This window comes from Mobula hypostoma, chromosome 19, assembly GCF_963921235.1.
Source record: "Mobula hypostoma chromosome 19, sMobHyp1.1, whole genome shotgun sequence".
NCBI lineage: Eukaryota > Metazoa > Chordata > Chondrichthyes > Myliobatiformes > Myliobatidae > Mobula > Mobula hypostoma.
Window position 1 is genome coordinate 7462395 of NC_086115.1, and position 20637 is coordinate 7483031.

General features: G+C 45.1%; 1 protein-coding gene across 3 annotated transcripts in view; it reads right to left on the reverse strand.

Annotated features, from left to right (window-relative positions):
* sema4gb (sema domain, immunoglobulin domain (Ig), transmembrane domain (TM) and short cytoplasmic domain, (semaphorin) 4Gb) overlaps positions 1 to 20637 on the reverse strand; it is a 199791-nt gene that overhangs the window by 58824 nt on the left and 120330 nt on the right. For all 3 annotated transcript variants that reach the window (XR_010020947.1, XM_063071269.1, XM_063071268.1), the window contains one exon: positions 12110 to 12264. Coding sequence is in view for 2 of the 3 variants with exons in the window: in XM_063071269.1 (XP_062927339.1) it covers positions 12110 to 12264 (155 nt within the window). In the remaining variant the exon portion in view is untranslated. The remainder of the gene's footprint in view (positions 1 to 12109; positions 12265 to 20637) is intronic.

A 20637-nucleotide genomic window follows, 5' to 3' on the forward strand; every position in this document is an offset into this window, starting at 1 on the left:
AGAGGAAGAAGCTGTTCCTGAATCGCTGAGTGTGTGCCTTCAGGCTTCTGTATCTCCTACCTGATGGTAACAGTGAGAAAAGGGCATGCCCTGGGCGCTGGAGGTCCTTAATAATGGACGCTGCCTTTCTGAGACACCGCTTCCTGAAGATGTCCTGGGTACTTTGTAGGCTAGTGCCCAAGATGGAGCTGTCTAGATTTACAACCTTTCGGTCCTGTGCAGTAGCCCCTCCATACCAGACAGTGATGCAGCCTGTCAGAATGCTCTTCACAGTAAAACTATAGAAGTTTTTGAGCGTATTTGTTGACATGCCAATTCTCTTCAAACTCCCAATAAAGCATAGCCGCCTTATGATTCAGCCCCAACATCCTCTGGGGAAAGAAATTCCAGAAGTTCACTACCATCAGAAAGGAAAAATGTCTACACATTTCAGTGTTAAATGACCAGCCCTTTATCCTGTAGATAATGTCCCCCCAGTTCATGACTCTCCAACTGGTGATAACATGTCAACATCTACCCCTAACGATCTACCCTTCCAAATGTACTGAATTGTAGCAAATCAGTTGCTGTATCAGAAATGGCTGAAAATAATTGATCCGTTTCCCCCCTTGTCTTTTCATTAGCTCCTCCTTACAGTATGGGATCAGATTAGATTAACCTGACTTCTCACATGTACAATACATGAAAGCATGCAGCGAAACGCATCATTTGCATCAACAAGAACACAATCCAAGGATGCGCTGGGTGTAGTCTGCACGTTTCCAGCGTCAACACGGCCTGTTACCCTAATCTCAATGTGACAGGAAACCGGAGCACCCACAGTAAACCCACACAGTCACAGGGAGAAGGTACAAAGTCCTTACAGGCTGCGGTGGGAATCAAACCCGGGTCGCTGGTTATGTGCCACCCCTCCCACCACTTCAGTCCTAATCTCTCCATGCTTCAAGTCACAATGGGCAAAATTTCTATCCACTGAATTGAAAAGCAGATAACTTACCATGGTTCATTTTATCTCATTATTGCAAAAGGAATTTCAGTCTAATGAACTGCCTGCCTAGTTTTATACAGCAAGTGCCAGATATCTACACTAACACATTGAAGTCGGACATAATTCCTAGAATCCACAAGAATATACCGTGAATTCTGGTTAATTGGGCCGTCGGTTAATCAGGGCAGTACTTTATTTGAAACAATTCTTAAAGAACAAAAACTAAATCAAGGAAGCAACCAGGATTCTCTTTGTTTATTTGGGACACCATGCCACTTAACTGGGACAGGAGACTGTTGCAACTGCGTGAGATTTTCGCTGCAGTGACAAAGTACGACTTTAATTTTGAAAGGGTATGTCGGTTTAGGGCATATTTGCAAGATGGTTTGAGTCCTTACAAAGAACTGTATGATCTAAAAATGCGCGAGGCTAAGCAGTCAAGCAAGCCTTCAGCAGACAACGAACCTCGACTTTCGACATCGAGGCAGGCAGACACAGAAGAAGATGACCTGTCTGCCCTTATCGACAATGAGATAACACCGCAACCCCCGCACCGCAGACAGATACGGATTCGCGGAGAATGCAGCAGTAGCCAGGATGCACCCAGCACATCTTTAAGAAAAAAGCCAAAATAAACAAGCTAATTAATTAGGTGCCGCCCGGCATGTAAATGTCGGCCCAGGTCAGAGGCGATTGCCGATTACGTTTTACACACCATCATCAGTGTGCTGGATGTCTTCCCGATTCCCGTAAATGATACTACACTGTACATAAATCATTTCTACTTTATATAGGTTGTGTATTTTTACGTGTTATTTGGTATGATTTGGCAGCTTCATAGCTTAAAGGTTACTGGAGAGCACTTGCGCCGTGTTTTTGCCGAGAGTGCTTGCGTGAGATTTTTGCTATGGAGAACAATGCAGGCAATGATTGTAGAGAAGTATTTCTACCTTATATAGGCTGTATATTTATCATATCATTCCTGCTTTTACTATATGTTACTGTTATTTTGGGTTTTATGTGTTATTTAGCATGATTTGGTAGGTTATTTTTGGGTCTGCGAACGCTCACAAATTTTTCCCATTTAAATAAATGGTAATTGCTTCTTCGCTTTACGACATTCCGGCTTCCGAACCATTTCATAGGAATGCTCTACCTTTGGATGGTGGGGGAAACCTGTAAAACTGTTTTGCTTGCTGTATTTTCAAGTATTCAGGCTCGGAGATGCCTGAAACAGCTGGGAGTGGAACTGAATTGGTTTCACTACCTCAACAAGTTAGGAATTGCGAAAAATTTGAAGATATCTTGAATATTATAATGAAAATGGAGATTTGGAGGATGCAATCATTGGTAGCATGGTATGAAGGCAGTCAATTATCTACACTGGGTTCCTGTGCTAATTTTGTTCATTTACAGTCAATCATAAAAACATAACAGATTAATTCCTCTGATAACTACTAGGAACTAAAACATGGTTTTATAATACTGTAGAAGTATTAGTTCTGTTTGAATTTGTTATGTATTTCATTTAAATATACAAATTGTTACTCAGTTAAAAGTAGCTTGTCTTTTTTTTATACTATTTAACTATTTCTATGAAACTTCGGCTAATTGGAGCAGCAACTTAACTGGGCCAAAATGTACAGATCCGATGTGTCCCGATTAACTGGAATCCACATCATTACATTATAGTTTGATGCAGCTTAAAAAAATTGACAAAGACAACTGAACTAGGGAGTTAATGCTTGAGCAACACATGAAATGCTGGAGGAACTCAGCAGGTCAGGCAACATCTATGGAGAAGAATAAACAGTTGGCATTTCGGGCCGAGACCCTTCATCGGGACTGAAAAGTAAGGAGACAGAAGTCAGAATAAGAAGGTGGGAGGGGGATGAGTACAAACTGGTAGGGGATAAGTAAGATCAGGTAAGGGGGAAGGTGCGTGGGTAGGACTTTTTTTGGATGCATTTAATTTTCTATCTACCACTCAGTTTGTTTTGCTTTAAGCAATTACAGTCGATAATAAACTTCTCTTGCTTTAGCATGCTATATTGTTGTCATGCTTAATCATGTAGGGCAGGAGCTCCCAACCATTTTTATACCACAGACCTCTATCATTAACCCAGGGGTCCGTGGTCCCCAGCTTGGGAACCCATCAGTAGGGGATCAGCTGTCTACAGATGAAGACAAGTTTTCCGAGAGGTGACCCTTTACCAGGGCAACATCAGAGTGGGTAAGGGGCAGTCAAGTTCTACAGCAAAGAAACAGAGGCCCTTCATCCCATCATATCGATGCAAACCATCAGGGGCCATCAGTCACATGACAGGCCAGGCACCCTGACGAGGCCAGCGATTGGCTGAAGAGAGAGTTGCTGACCTCCGCCAAGGATTCAGTAGGCGTGTTGTTGCTTTTCTGAACAGAACGAGGTGAAGCGTATTGCTGCCATTAGCAGGCCCTCCGTTGATCTAGAGTTGACGTTGGGTGTTGTGTCCTAGTTGTCTCCGCAAGCCAGAGCGGTAGGATATGGGGAGCAAGCTGTGGCCCTCTCCACACAGCTGCTGAATCCAAAGGAACAGTGGAGACCAATATAGTTACCAGTCAGCGTTGAGCTGCTTTAGGGACTCCAGCTCCAGATTCTTCCCTCGGGATTTACTCCTGAAGCCTTCCCTGTGAGTAGGGATAGCTGCAAGGCAGCAGAATTAGACATCAGAGTGTTCCTTCTCCCAGAGGAGCTGCAGACCACAGCTGACGAAAACCCATCTATCCGAAGCAAGTGGTCTTAAGATGTCAGCAATCCGCTGTTGCCCCTTCCGTCAGTAGAAATGGTTCCACCAGGCTTAGTAACTAAGTCACGTGTGAAGGCCAGGAGCTGGACTTAGTTGTCAGAGCCTATTTGAGACCTACGCCATTGGGAGCATTTAATAGGTAGTGGGAGCTTACCCCCGCTACCCCTCCCCCTCTGGCTATGAGATCCAGAAAGAACCAATGGTGCTATTACTATCTTGCTATTGGTTAATTATTGTCACATGTATAAGGCCATAAGACATAAGAGCAGAATTAGGCCATTCAGTCCATCAAAGCTCTCCACTATTTAATCATAGCTAATTTATTATCCCTCTCGACCACATTCTCCTGCCTTCTCCCCGTAACCTTTGACACTCTTACTAATCAAGAACCTATCAAACTCCACTTTAAATATACCCAGTGACTTGGGCTCCACAACCGTCTGAGGCAATGAATTTCACAGATTCACCATCCTCTGGCTAAAGAAATTCCCCCTCATCTCTGTTCTAAAAGAACATCCTTCTATTCTGAGGCTTTGTCCTCTGGTCCTAGACTTCCCACTATACAAAACATCCTCTCAGCATCCACTCTAGAATAATCACTCATTCTTCTAAACGCCAATGAGTGCAGACCCAAAGCCATCAAACACTCGTCATATATTAACTCTTACATTCCCGAGATTATTTTCATGAACATTCCCTGGACCCTCTTCAATGCCAACACATTCTTTCTTAGATAAGTTCCTCAAAACATGTACCAGGAAACGGCGGAAAGCTTGTCGTGCGAACCATTCATCCAGATCCAATCATTACACAGAGCAGCAAGGTACAATAATGTCAAACAATAACAATGCAGAATAAAGTGTGAACGCTACCCAGAAAGTGTAGTGCAGGTAAATGTTAAAGGGCAAGATCAAAATGAGGTGGATTGTGAGGCCAAGAATCCATCTTATCATATGAGATCATTTCAAGGTTCTGAAAGCAGTCCTTGACCCTGGTGTGTGATTTCAAAGTTTTGTAACTTCTGCCCAACAGGACAGGGGAGTAGAGACACTGTCTGGGGTGGGTGGGGCCTTTGATTAGGCTGGCTGCTTAACTGGGGTAGAGAGAAGTGTAGACAGAATCCATAGAGGGCAGACTTGTTCCCATGATGTGCTGACCTGTGTCTACAGCTCTCTGCAGCTTCTTGCGGTCACTAAGAACCCAGCAGCAACAGGGTTTAGTTACCGAGTACAATGTATTTGCCCGGGGACCCTGAAAGTACATGAGAAACTGTGCTAATAGAAAGAGGAATTTCAAGGCAGCGCTGCACCTTGTCCTGCTAGATAGGAGGCTAATAAAGACCTTTAAGATAGAGTATGTCTATATCAAACTCAACGACACATTGAGCAACATTGTCCAATATTAAACCATGCAGGGGCAAGGACAAGGACGTTTGAATTCTCTCCATGTGACGGGATGTACCCACCCTGCCAAATGCCGGCAGAGTATTGGTTGCTCACTTATCTCACGGATAGGCACAGTCACCAGCACAAAGAGCAAAGTGCCTGCAGGCATGTTGAAATCGCTGTTTCCAAATCACAGAACAGGTCATTCTCATCTTCACCCTGGAGGTTTCAATGGACAGTGTTGAGTTAACAATCTCCCACACGCCCAGAGCCACTGTATTTAATCGAGAGCTACTCATATTGTTTGAACAATCCAACCACTAGTCACAGTCACCACTCACACTACACTGGCCAGCCTCTACTCCAGCTGAGGACCCAGCAGTATAGACAACCCCTTAGAACATAGCACTCGACTCCAGCAGTCACAATGCTACTACGGTAGGTTTTCACAAATAACACCACATGAGGCCTTCCAAGTTTAACAAAACTGTAACAACACATTTATTGAATTCCAAAACCTGAAGACAAAGCACGCTAAAATCTTTTACTTAATTACCTTATCACGTCAGACCAGCTGCTAAAGTGAACCCAGCTCAATGTTGGTAGCTGTGAATTCACCCGACACAGGCCCCCTGGCACTGTGAACCTGTCCAGAGCTCGGACCAGCTGCCCGGTTCAGGTCCTGTGTTACATGGGTGGAGGAACAGCAGGTGCCTCTGGCTCATCCAGAGGAGTGTTGGCACGTTCATGGGCATTTCGTGACACCAGGGGCATGGCAGCAGAATCCTCCAAAACTTGGTGGGCGGTTTAAGGTGACCGACCAAAACACATTCGGGTTTATCCCTCTTACCTGTGATAAAAATCCCTTCTCTCCATTCCAAAACATACGGGATCCTGAGGGGGTGTTGGTGTGCATCATGGTGGACAAGAACAAGGTGGAATGTAGGTCAACAGGAACCCAAGGGTGCTGTACGCCATGATAGGAGGTAGGAATAGGTGAAAAGGGATTGAATTTACTGAGGAGAGTGGAACGTGTTGAGAGACCAACCAGGTGGTTGTGGCGTCAGGAATAAAATCACCAGGCATTTGTAACGGCTGCCCGTGTACCAACTCGGCCACAGACAACTGCAGGTCCTCTTTCGGAGCAGCTCTGAGCCCCAGCAGGACCCACGGGAAACAATCCCCAACACTCATCTGGCAGGGAGCCCTCAGAGCTGCCTTTCGGGAGCAGTGAGACCGCTCGCATACGCCACTGGACTGCGGGTGATGTAGCCTAACACCACGGTTCCTACCAGCGCAGCCCAGAGGTCTGACGTGAATCGGTGACCGCGGTCAGAGGAAATATCAGATGGGGTGCCAAACCAAGCAGCCCAGGTGGTGATGGGCGCCCGAGCCACGTCTGTGGCCGTCTTCGATAGTAAGATCGACACAGGAAACCTCACACCAAGCAGATGTCTAGCCACTTTAGCCAGGATGAAGTTCCTTGTGTAACATTGCCCTCCGAAGCAGAGGGCCACCCAGTGTCCCCTAACTCTGAATCCTGCTGCTGTTGGTAGCCTTCATTGAGGTTTCGTTGCTCTTTGCCTTCTTCTCGTCAATCGGCGATGCTGGCAGCACACTCACTTCAGCACCCGTGTCACACAGGAAGTGCTGCTCTGAAAGGGTGTCCGTAATGAACAGGAGACAACCCGGGCAGCTGGAACCCACGGTGTTCACAGACCTCTGATGTCCCGATGTGCTGGCTCTGTCAAAGCTGCAAAGTAGTCGGCACTTTCTAGTGTCCGTACCAAAGCGAGCGTGGTGAAAACACAGGCCCAGCATTGTCTGTTTCACAGCCGCTGGTGTCCTTGTGTCAGGGGCCTTGCTGAGGGGCTTACTGAGGCAGGGGAAGGGGCAGGAATGATGCACCGCTGTCCAACTGAGTGTAGACTATCAGCCATTTTAGCAAACTCCTTACAGTCCTTCACGGGTGCTTTAGTGAGGGCTATGCAAACTTGATCAGGCATTTGCTGCATGAAGAGCTCTTTAAAAATAAAACAAGGATGGTGATTTCCCAGGAGAGACAGCACATGGTCCATTAGCTCTGATGGCTCAGCATCACCAAGGCCAGGCAAGGAGAGCAAATGTTTGGTGCGCTCAGACCCCGATAGTCCAAAAATCTGTAAAGGGTGAGTTTTCAACAATCGGTATTCATCATGTTCAGATGGGTGTTTGAGCAGACTCACCACTCTCACAGCCGTGGAACTGCTGAGTGACACTGCCAGTAGTAAAACTTGGTGTCATCAGTGGTGGTTTCTCACAGCGCGAATCAGACCTCGGCTTGTACAAACCGAGCAATGGCATTTTGATCCCAACACTCCAGCAGTTTCTTAGCGACTGCGTTGGCCAACATGCTCATCAACTCTGGAATCGTCCTGGAGCATCAGGGTCACCAGTGTGGGTTTTAGCAAATAAAACGACATGAGGCGTCTTAAGTTTAAGAAAACACTAACAACACATTTATTGAACTCCAAAGTGCGCTAAAAGTCCATTACGTAATTACATCATCGCGTCAGACCCGCCTCTTAAAGTGAACCCCAACTCAATGTTGGTGCTTGTGACTTCTGTGCGTTTCCACCCATTACATTACCCCACACCACCTCTCATATCGATAACCTCGACAAGCTCAGCTTTTTAGGTAGAGCATTGAATGTGCTTTCCTGCTTACAAGACAATATCAGAGACAAACAGACATCAACTGCACTGCTACACAGAGGCCAGACCAACTGAAAATCGCAATGTAGAGTGAAATGCATCGTTTGTGCCAAATCAGATCAGTGAGGTCTGTGCTGGGCAGTGCCCTGACACCAACACGGCAAGTCCACAACTCACTAACCCTGACTACCATATATATCTTTGGGAGGGACCTGGAGCTCCAGAAGAGGAAGCCCACGGGGTCGGGGGAGAGAAAGTAGAAACTCCTTACAGACAGCGGCAGAACTTGACAGTGCCTAACCATGAGGTAAGGAGAAAGCAACCGGCATCTGCATGAATTAACCACGCTGGAGGTGTGAACCGCTACACTACGGTGCCACCCCATTAGATATGAGTACAAGTTCCATGGAGTTTGAATAAGCCAGAAATGTCACGGTCACTGATACCTGTGTTTTAAATTCCAATCCTTACTGAAAAGAAAATCTGGAACATATTTAGCACAACAAGGAACAGGCCCTCCAGCCCACGGTGTTGTGCCAAGCTAACTAAGCTATATCTCCTAATCTCTTGTCTCAGTGCATGGTCCCTACCCCACCATTCTTTGTAAATACGTTTGCCTATGTAAGAGTCTCGTAAACCCTTCTATTGTCTCTGCCTCCACCAACACCCGCAGCAACACATTCCCACCACCCACTCGCCTCGCACTTTACCTCTAATATTAAACCTTTCAACCCTGCTAAGTATTTTATTTATCTCTCAGATAATTATACATATACTTACCTTAGGTCTTCCCTCAGCCTGTGCCACTCCAGAGAAAACAACCCAAGTCAGGAAAACGTCTCATTATATCACACGCCCTCTGTGCCCTGGTAAACCTGTTCTGTGCCCTCTCCCTAGCCTCAGCATCCTTCCTGTAGCGGGGCAACCAGAAGCGAATACAATCTCCAGTTTTATAAAACTGCAACGTAACTTCTCCAATCCTGAACTCAGTGCCTTGACTAACAAGGGCGAGTGTGCGACGTGACATCTTCTCGACCCCATCGACTTGTGCAGCTGCTTTCTCAGGAAGCTCCCACCTAGACCTAAAATTAATAAGCATGAAAGAGTGCAGAGAAAATTGACAAGGATGTTCCTAGAACTGTAGGATCTGAGTTACCGGGGAAGGTTATTCCCTACAGCACAGAAGATTTGACAGAGGTGTACAGACAGGGTAAATGCAGGCAGCCTTCATCCCCTCTGGTTGGATGAGACTAGAATCAGAGGGCATAGGTGAAGGGTGAGAGGTGAAAAGTTTAAGGGGAGCAGGAAGGGGAAATTCTTCACTCAGAGCGCGGTGAGTGTGGAATAAGCTGCCTGAGGAAGTAGTGGATATAGGTTTAATTTTAACATTTAAGAGAAATTTGGATGGGTACATGGATGTGAGGAGTATAAAGGGCTATGGGGTGGGAGCAGGTCAATCGGATCAGGCAGAAGGACAGTTTGGTATGGACTCGATGGGCCAAAGGGCCTGTTTCTGGGCTGTAGTATTCTATGTCTCTATGACTCTGTCCCTCTATACATCACCGCTGTTATGAACCCTGTCATTAGCTGTGAAATTCCCTCCACCACTGATACCTGAAGTGTATCTAATATTTCAGTAATATTGGAGTAATAGTGTAAACATACTGTTTGTTCAAGCATTCCTTGTTTGCTTACATAGTTCATTATGGGTTATATGTAAAAGTACTCAAATGGCATACGTAATTACACCACTATGTCACATGGGAAGGGGAACGCCTCACTAAAACAAAATCTAAGTAGTCAAGTATCTGGGCTCCTGTGTTTTCCTTTCGATTAGTTTCTGGAGTTACAAAGCATGACAGCACCCACCACCCCGTGTAACAAAAAACTTTGCCCCACACATTTCCTTCGAACTTTCCCCCCTCACTTTAAATGCAAGCCCTCCGGATCTTCCCGAGTGCAGAACTCATCCTTGCTGATTATAGTCTGTATAAAGTATAAAGTATAAGTACACTATATTTGTAAAGTCACTCTTTCCTTGTGGTACAAGCTCAGAATCCTTGTACTCAGGATATGTCCTTCGTAAATACTTTGTTCATGAGTTCATAGCTGCTGCTTCTCAATTTGAGCACACTGATACCAGATCTACTTTTCATGACTCAGTTATGGTTTAGAGAAAACCACGGTAAATCATCCATCAAAACACAAAGCAGAAAGTTATGAATTCCTCAGCAATGTGTTAAATGTTATCATGAATTATCTTAACCAAAAAGGTCATGAAGAGAAACTCAAAGCCAAACGGAGTGGGCGTGGATATGTTGGTGCCAGCAGCATAGTGACACTTGTGGGCGGCCCCGCAGAAACCTCACTGATTTGATTTGACGGAAGATGAAACATTTCACTGCATGTTTCGACGAGCATGTGAGATATAAAGGTAACCAGTTAGAGCTTCTTCAAGGATCGTCGCCTAGTCGTGGTGGACAGGCTTGTGAGATCCTGAGCACGATGCTGTCTGGAGCTTAGCTCCTGCTAGGGTCACCCATGGCGGTAAGGTCAAAGGGCAATCCAACCAAGACCAAAGCGGTGGAGCTGGCAGAAGATGCTGACACATCACGATGGTAGAGAAGGTGGAGGAAGGCTGCATCAGTGAGTGGACCCCAGTCTTCCTGCACTCCATGTCACTGGACCCCAACCCCGATCTGTCAGGGACAGTGTGGTGGCTGCCCCTGCATCAGCCTCCCCGTCCTAAACAAAGTCACGCACAGGCGTTCCCCATTCAGGGAATGCAACCCTTTAGGGGAACATCATAGTCATCTCCAGCAATCACACTACTACTGTTAATCTTTTAAAACTCTGTCACACTTGTGGATACAAAACCATGAATTACTGGCTGTAACACAACTGAAAAATCAGTTTACTGACTGCAGAATGCTACAGTTGCTGGAAAATCTGCAATAAAGCCATAAAGAGCTGAAAATATTCATAAGGTAAGGCAGCATCCACAGAGGTGAAATAACTTTTAAGGTCACTGACCTTTTATATGGTCATTTGTAACTTAAGCAATGGGGCAAAATTGGCTACTGATGATGGAAATGTGGAGCAGTTCAGGCAGCATCTATGCATATGCAGGGAAATGGACAGTCCGTTGCTAGTTCAAGGAAATATTGAATTAATGGAGTTCAATCTTGAAAAATGAGAAGAAAGAACAAATTTGAAGGCAGAGTACAGGGTTAATGGCAGGATTCTTAGCAGTGCAGAGGAACCGAGGGACCCTGGGGTTCACATTCATAAGCCACTCAAAGTTGCCACACAATTTGACAGATGGTTAAGAAGGTGTGCTGGCCTTCATTAGTTCGGAGACTGAGCTCAAGAACAGTGAGGTATTGTTGCAGCTCTATAAAACTCTGGTTAGACCACACTTGGTGTTCATTTCTGGTCACCTCATTATAGGAAGAACGTGGAAGGTATAGAGAGGGTGCAGAGGAGATTTACCAAGATGCTGCCTGAATTAGACAGAATATTTTATGAGGAAAGGTTGAGAAAATTGGGCTTTTCTCTTTAGACTAAAGAAGGATGAGAGACGACTTGATTGAGGTGAATAAGGTAAAAGGTATTGTTAGGGTGGACAGCCGATGCCTTTTTGCCCTGGTTGGGAATGGCGAATACAAGGCGGCATAATTTTAAGGTGATTGGAGGAAAGTAAGGGGGGATATCAGAGGCAGTTTTTTTTTTGTTACTTAGAGTGGGCAGTGCAGGGATGCTGCAGATACATTAGGGACATGTAAGAGAATCTCAGAAAGGCACATGGATGAAAGGAAAATGGAGGATTACGTGCAGCATAATGAAGCATTCAATTGATCTTGGAGTAGGTTAAAAGGTGAACACATTGTGAGTCCACACTCTGCATACTGTTCTACATTCCATCAATCAAAAATTGATCTGTTCAATATTTGCTTTAAAGTACCACTCAAAGTAATGCAACAGAAGGACAATAAACTTCAACACTTAGTGCTGCTTCAAGACCAGCGAGATACTTGTGTTTCCTTGATGAGACAATACTGAAAGCAACTTCATGTGCTGCCTTCCAAGTCAACTGATTCTGTGGTTCAGTTGTCCCTGAATCTACCTAGGTTTTGTCCTCATGTCTCTGGAGTGGAAACTGGCAACGCAGGTTGACACAACTTTGCACCTGTGTATAGATCCATGCTTTTCATAACCTGTTACGCTGTGCTCCATCACCACAGGCATCCTCTTACCTTGCAAATCCGGGCCACCCTGGTCACCAGCGGCTTTCCATTAAATGCATTCTCTTCCCCCAGCTTCTCCGTGAAGAAGATGTAAATCTTGTCATCGTCGCCCACAGAGCTGTTGTCACTCTCCCTCAGTAACACGGAGTCGATGAAGTTCGGCTCTGAAATGAAGAGAGAGCAGTGGGTACGTGTAAGAGTCGGTGACTGAGACAAATGCACAGGACACATCAACGGGGGTTGTAAGTGGTACAGGCAGGGGGTGTGGAGCAGCACAGACTCCTCTTTACTCATTCAAGAGCCAGTCTCATCCCATATCCAACATTCTGTTTCCATTTCACGGAGGTGGATTCAGTGGCTATCCCTCCCCACCATCAGGAGGTGCTGCCTCGAGAGAGTTACATCCATCATCAACAATCCCCACCATCCAAGCCATTCCAGATGGTACCTACAGGAGGTGCTCCTCAAGATGGCAACGTTATCATCACCAATCCCCACCAGCCAGCCCATTCCATCTTCTTACAGCTACCTCTGGGCAGGAGGTACAGAGGCCTGAAATTCCACCCCATAGATTCAGGAACAGCTGCTTCCCTTCAACTATTTGATTCTTGAGCCAAGCGGATCAACCCTAATCAGCAGAGTACAGCACTTTCATCACCTGCACTAAAATGGACCTTGTCTTTTTTGTTATAATAGTGTTCCTCTTGTAAAAATTGTGATCAATATAAATTTATGTTTTTCCTGTAAATGCCGATAAGTACCTGTGACATTGCTGTTTTTTATTGCACCTGTATTTGTGTATATAGCAATAAACTTGACTTTGCCTTTGATTTTAAACTTGGGACTCTGAACCAGAACAGTGAATTGGAGACATAAGAAAGTGGAGATACTGTACTCTGCAACAAACAAACTGCCAGAAGAGCTCAGAGAGGTTGGTACCCAGTCTGGCAGTCCGAGTCCTGATGCTCCTGTACCTGCTTCCTGCCGTAGGTGTCAAGGAGATTGTGGGATGGATGCAGGGATCCTCAGCAACCCTTCAGGCCCTTCGTCTGCAACGCTCCCAGTAAAAGGGGAAACAGGGAGGAGGGAGAGCCCGGTGATCCTCTCGGCAGTTGTTACTGTCCTCTGTAGGGTCTTGCAGTCCGATGCCTTGCAGCTTCTGCACCACACGATGATGCAGCCAGACAGAACACTCTCACTGGGGCTTCTGTAGAAAGTTGTTACGGGGACAGGGAGCCTTCACGCCTCAAAGTGTTTTTCGCTGCTGTGACTTCTTGACTAGTGAGAAAGTGTTGTGGGTCCAGGTTAGATCATCCGCTATTTGCACACCAAGGAACTTTGTGCTCTTCACTCTCTCCACGGCAGAGCCATTCAGGTGTACTGGAGAGTGGTCGACCTGCATTTTGCTCATGTCTACAATCATCTCTTTAGTCTTGTCCACGTTGAGACTGAGGTTGTTGTTCTTCCACCATTTGACAAGCCTCTCTACCTCCTCTCTGTATGAGACTCATCGTTGTTGCTGATGAGGCCAGCCACTGTTGTATCATCACTGAACGTGAGGATGTGGTTTGAGCTGAATCCGCCAGCGCAGTTGAGAGTCAGCAGTGGACTGAGCACACCACCCTGGGGGCACCAATGCTCAGCATGATGGAGCTTGAGAAGTTGCTGTCAACTCAGACTGACCGGGATCTTTCTGTCAAGAAGTTACAGAGAGGAGTATTGAATCCCAGCAAGGACAGTTTATCCACCAGCCTCTGTGGTATGATTGTATCAAATACCGAGCTGAAGTCGATGAACATCCCAGTCTGTAAGGCATCGTTTTCTAGGTGGGACAGGATGGAAAGGAGGACCAACTCAGTGGACTGGGTTGAGTGGCAGGCGAACTGGAAAGGGTCCTATGTAGCTGGAAGCTGAGATTTTGTAAGATTCAGTATCAGCTTCTCAAAGCATTTCATGATTGTTAAAGCGAGTGCCAGTGGGCAGTAATCATTCTGGCCAGTTACCATCGTTCTCTTGGCCACTGGAATGATGGTGCCTGCCTTGAAGCTGCAGGGACAGTGGACCGTTTCAGAGAGATATTAAGGATGTCCATTAACACAATGATTTGCTCCCTAACAGTTCATCCTGAGTCCTTAGCATCAGATGTAGTGTTTAGGACAGCTTACATCATCTGCACTTCCAAAACGGGGTTTCAGATTTGTGGCAGGGTTTTGCTGCTCACTAGGATTGTTGAATCTGAAGATGATTCCAGATTGCCCAGGAGGCTCTGCAGAAGTCAAGAATGATGCATAATAACAGTAATGAATTCACTTTAAGTGAGGACCAGAGAAAGACAACAAAGACAAGATGAATAAAGACAAAGAACAAAGAAGCTGTCAGTCTTAAACTGAAAAGCTCAAAGTACACAGAGAGGGAAATTTCTTTGATAAGAGCAGCTTATGACACGGTATGATTTATGGTGCGAGAGAGAAACTACAAAAGTAGTTAATCTACACAGGGCGATACGGTGGCATAGCAGTTAGCTCAACACCTTACCGTATGCCAGATGTAAGGCTGGGGTTCGATTCCCACTGCTGTCTGTACGGATTTTACAGTATGCCAGATGTAAGATCAGTGTTCGATTCCCACCGCTGTCTATACGGATTTTACACTATGCCAGATGTAAGATCAGTGTTCGATTCGCACTGCTGTCTGTTGTACATTCTCCCCTTAACGGCGTGGGTTTCCCCAGGTAAAAGCCCCACGGCTTCATGATCACCATCAATACTGGTGCAGCACAGCTGCAGCGACCCAGGGTGGATTCTGACGTCTAATGCTGTCTGTGTGAAGTTTGTCAGCTCTCCCAATGACCATGCGAGTCTCCTCCAGAGGTGCTCTAGTTTGCTCCTATATCCCAAAGAGGTCAAATGGCCATTGGAAATTACCCCTAGTATTTGTAGATAGTAAGGGGATTGGGAGAGGTGGAGAGTCAGAACATTGAACATTGAAGAGTACAGCACAGCGACAGGCCATTCAGCCCACAATGTTGTGCTGAACTAATTAAATGCACAGATAAACCAGTCCCTTCTCACACCCTTCCAGTTCCTGCACGATAACGATTTGCCCATCTAACAGCCTTTTAAACTCCTCTGTTCTGTCTGCTACCATCACCCACCAGGTACCCACTGCTCTCTGTGCTCTACAAATAATCTGCATTCTGGTTGGGAACTCATATCGACAGCCAGCCTAGAGCCTGCTGGATAAGGCTGGGCCTCAGCTCAAACATGACGTGGAAGGGGTCTGGTGAGGGGTGCATTTCAAACTAACGTCTGATAGGTTTGGCTTTGGAAGCCTCACACTTAGCTCCGGGTTCAGGATTGTCTCTGCCGAGCACAGAGATGCCCACTAAGACTAATTATGTGATTGGCTAAATCACAAAGGAAACATTAAACAGATATTCACAAGGGCAAATGTTCTGATCTTACATGCTCAGAGAGAGTCAGAGGAAAGGGATTACACTGTAGTACTATCTCCCTTTGAACACAGCTTCCCCAGAGAAGAGCATTACTGAAACTACCCTTAATTACACAGATAATCCAATCTCATCAGATATTTAAACTCAAATATAATTACATAAAATTATACCAATTTTCCACTACAGCATATTTTCATTTCATGGGTTTAGTTTAACCAAACAGTGTTGAATCCATCATTTCCTCTATCGTTTATCTTTGAAATCATTATCCAATTAATTACTTCATCCACATGCACATTGTCCACACTTCCAGATTTACTCTCCTTTCAAGAGTGTATCACCCTCCCTTTTAAAAGTTACTGATGATGATATGGCTCTGTAGGCTACGCAGAACAGTCCACGTTCCAAGCTTCCTGGCAATGCTCTCAAACTCTTCCTCCAGTACTCTGACATCTGCTTTGGTGCTGCTTCATGCACCCATGCTGAGCTTGTCAATTTCATCAGCTTTGCCTCCAGCTTCCACCCTGCCCTTTAAGCTCACTTGGTCCTTTTCTGTCACCTCCCTCCCCTTTCTAGATTCTGTCTTCATCTTTGGAGACAAAGGGTCAACCAACATCTTCTGTAAACCCAACACTTCCCATTGTAATATTGACTTTACCTCTTCCCTCTGTAAACACCTTTTCTCAGTTCCTTTGCCTGTTCCCAGGATAAGGCTTTCTTTACCAGGACATCAGAGATGTCCTCCTTCTCCAAAGGACGGGGTCTCCCTTCCTCCATTGTTGATGCTGCACTCACCTACGTCTCTTCAATTTCGTAAACATCTACACTCACCCCATCTTCCCACCGCCTTAACAGGGATAGAGTTCCTCTTGTCCTCACCTACCTCACAAAGAGCCTCCACATCCAACACATCATCCTCCTCAACATCTGCCATCTCCAAAGGCATCCTACCACCAAACACACTTTTACCTCCCCCCCCTCCACTTTTTGCAGAGATCACTCCCTTGTTTCCCACGTCCGTTCGTCCCTCCCCAACCCCAGCACGATTCCCTTCAGCCTACATGCTGCACCTACCCACTCACCTCCTCCCTCACCTCCGTTCAGGGCCCCAAACAATCCTCCCAGGTGAGGCAACAGCACACCTAGAAATCTGCAGGGTCATCTATTGTGTCTGGAGCTCCTAGTAAGGACACTTCTATATTGGTGTGTCCTGTCGCAAACTGGGGGGCAGTTTGTAAGTATCTCCTTTTCATCTGACAAAAGCGGAACTTCCCAGTGGCCAAACATTTTAATTCCCATTCCCGTTCCGAAATATCAGATCCATGGGCTCCTCTTGTGCCAAGATGAAGTCACCCTTAAGGTGGAGGAGCAGCATCTTATATTCCACCTCGGTAGCCTGCAACCTGATGGCATGAATATCGATTTCCCCTTCCGATAAAACAATTGCTGCCCAACCTCCCCTCTTCTTCTATTCCCCACTCTGTTCTTTAACCTCTTCTTACCTACTTTTCACTTCCCCTGGGTCCCTTCCTCCTTCCCTTTCTCCCATGGTCCACTCTCCCCTTCAATCAGATTCCTTCCTCTCCAGCCCTTTACCTTTCACACCCACCTGATTTCACCTATCAACTTCTAGCCATCCTCCTTCCCTTTCCCCACCTTTTTATTCTGGTCTTCCCTCCGTTTCCAGTCCCGAAGAAGAGTCTCAGCTCGAAAATGTTGACTGTTTATTCATTTCCATAGATGCTGCCTGGCCTGCTGAGCTCCCCCAGCATTTTGTGTGTGTTGTTCTGGATTTCCGCCATCTGCAAACTTTCTCGAGTTTATGACAATATATATGACGAAACCTAATCATCTCTCTGCTCCAAGACCTGGGCAACTGGATCCTCAATTTCCTCAGTTGCAGACCCCAGTCAGTACAGACTGGCAACAATCACTATCAGTACAGCTGCACCAGGGTCTATGTGCTAGGCCACCTGCCCTACTTGCTTTATACCTCTCATTGTACAGCTAGATGCAATTGAGGCGTGGAACACTCCAGCACAGAAACAGGACCTTTAACCTACCTAGTTCAATCGACCTGCACTGGGACCATTGCCCTCCATACCCCTATCGTGGGGTAGATCCCAGTCATGTTCCCCTTGAATCTTTCACTTTTCACCCTTATCCTATGACCTCTAGTTATAGTCTCACCCAACTTAATTCGAGAAAGCCTGCTTGCATTTACCCTATCTATACCCCTCATAATCTTGTATACCTCTATCAAATCTCCCCTCAGTCTCCTACACTCTAGGGAATGAAATCCTGACCTATTCAACCTCTCCTTATAACTCAGGTCCTCAAGTTCTGGCAACATCCTTGTAAGGTTTCTCTGCACTCTTTCAATCTTATTTACATCTTTCCTGTAGGTAGGTGACCAAAACTGCAGAAATACTCCAAAATAGGCCTCGACAACTTCAACATAACATCCCACCTCCTGCTCTATTTAAGTTCGCTGAGGACCAAATGAAAGATGGTAAAGAATTGGCATCTACCTGGGGGGATGGGGAGGGAGATCTGCCTGAATGGTGTCACTACAACCTTTTACTGAAAGTCAGCAAGAACAGCATCGGCTATGATTTATAATATTATTATGAAACTTAGGAAAGCTCCATTTGATAAGATTAGGGTAGATTGGGAACAGGAATTGGGGCTTACCATTTCTGTGGATGATTGGGGGCAGATTTTACAATTAGTTAATACTTCCTCTATTTGTGCTAAACATTCCCTAATTCAATTTAAAGTGGTTCATAGAGCACATATGTCCAAAGATAAGTTAGCGCGTTTTTACTCGCATATTAATCCTTTCTGTGATAGATGTTCGGGGCAGATAGCCTCTTTAACTCATATGTTTTGGTCTTGCCCTACTTTGGAAACTTTTTGGAGAGATATTTTCAATATTATTTCTAAGGTATTAAATATAGATATCTCTCCTCACCCTATTACTGCTATCTTTGGACTACCTAAAATTTCTAGTAATCTTTCCCCTTCAGCCCGTAGAATGATTGCATTTCTTACTTTAATGGCGAAAAGATGTATTTTACAACATTGGAAAGAGCTTAATGCTCCAACTACCTTTTTTTGGTTTTCTCAGACGATTTTATGTTTGAATTTGGAGAAAATTAGAAGTAACCTTTATGATTCTTCATTTAAATTTGAACAGATTTGGGGACCTTTTATTCGATATTTTCATTTAATGTAATATTTACCCTTCTTGTTTTTTTTTTCACTGTTTTTAATGGAGGTCGGGATTGAGGACGTGATTTTAAGTTTAACTCTGTTTGGTTTCAAGTTAGCCCATTGCTTTGCTTTGCTTTTAGTTAGTTGCACGGTGGGTTTTTTTTTGGGGTTTTTTTTTCTTTTTTTTTCCATTGATATATATAAAATTTAGTATACTATTATGTTATCTTGGTTTCTTATGTTTAAATTACATTGTTTGTAGTATTTTTTTTGGTATTGATACCTTTTGGAATTTTATTTGTATTAATGTTTATATGGCTTACCTTTTTTGTATACTTACTCAATAAAAAGATTTAAAAAGGAAAGTCAGCAAGAACAAATATCTGATTATCGGCAGCAGAAGGAAGAGGCTGGAGTTCCATAAGGCAGACCTCATTATGGGATCAGAGGTGCAGAGGGTTGGTAACTATAAATTCCTTTGTATTATCATATCAGTGGAACTGTCCTGGGACCAGCAAGTAAGTGACATGACAAAGGCATGTCAGTGCCTCTACTTCCTGAGAAGTTTGCTTCGGTTCGACATGTCAACTAAAAGTTTGACAAACTTCTTTAGATGCAGAGAGGAGAGTATCCTAACTGTTTGCATCATGGGCTGGTATGAAAACAAGAGAGGAAAAGTCTGCAGAAAGCCCATTCCATCGCAGGAAAAGCCCTCCCCATCACTCAGCAAACTGACATGAAGCGTTGCCACGAGGAAGAATCATCCATTATAAAGACCCACACCACCCAGGCCAGGCTCTCTGCTCGTCATTACAATCGGGAAGGAGCTACAAAAGCCTTAGGGCCCACACCACCAGGTTCAGGAGCCGCTATTACACTACAACCATCAGGCTCCTGAATCGATTTGGATAACTTCACTCACCACAACTCTGAACTGATTCCACTATCTACAGACTCACTTTCAGGGACTCGAGGTCTCATAGTCTCAGTGTTATTTTTTTATGTGCACAGTTTGGTTTATTTTGCACATCGGCTGTTTGTCAGCCTTTATGTGTAGTTTTTCAAAATTCTATAGTATATTTTATTTTTCTGTAAATGCCCACAGGGTAGTGTATGGGAAGATGTATGTAGTTTGATAATAAATTTGAGACCTTGGATACGTATTGCAGTCATTAATATGGAATTGGTTACTCTCTACCTCTCAGTGACTGCACTGGAATGAAACTCCAGTTATGGTTTAATTGCCAGTTGTAAATGGCCATCAAACAGATGACACAAAACACAGAGAGAATAAGCAAGTATAAAATTTCTGAAAGAAATTAAACAGAACCAGTTTTTGCCTACACAAGAATTCTTTCAGCTCTTGTAATGCATTTGTTTTCTATATTTTGCAGTACGTTCCAATCTTACACCAGACGCATTACAGTGTGCACAGACTTGTTAGCAATCGAGCCTCCCGTGGAAGCTCTAACATGCATCAGCTTGCATCGTGCCAAGAGCTGCAAGTCTCTTCTAACAGGGAGCATCAGGAGTTTAATGTAGCCCTCCTTTCGCTGATATGGTCCAGTGCTCCCACGAGCTAAGGTGAGGGGAACACTGTGACATTCTGGAATAGAACGTGCTAGAAACATTCAGCTTTTAGGGTTGCTGCCTCCCAGCTCCAGAGACCCAGAGACCCAGGGTCAATCCTGACCTTCAATGCTGACTGTGTGGAGTTTGCAAGTTCTCCATGGATGCAAGGGTTTTCCCAGGTGCTCTGGTTTCATACCACATCCCAGGGAGGTGCAAGTTAGTGGGGCTGGTTGGCCTTCAATACCCTTAGTGTGTGGGTCAGTGGTAGAATCTGGGGGGAGTTGATAAGAAGTGG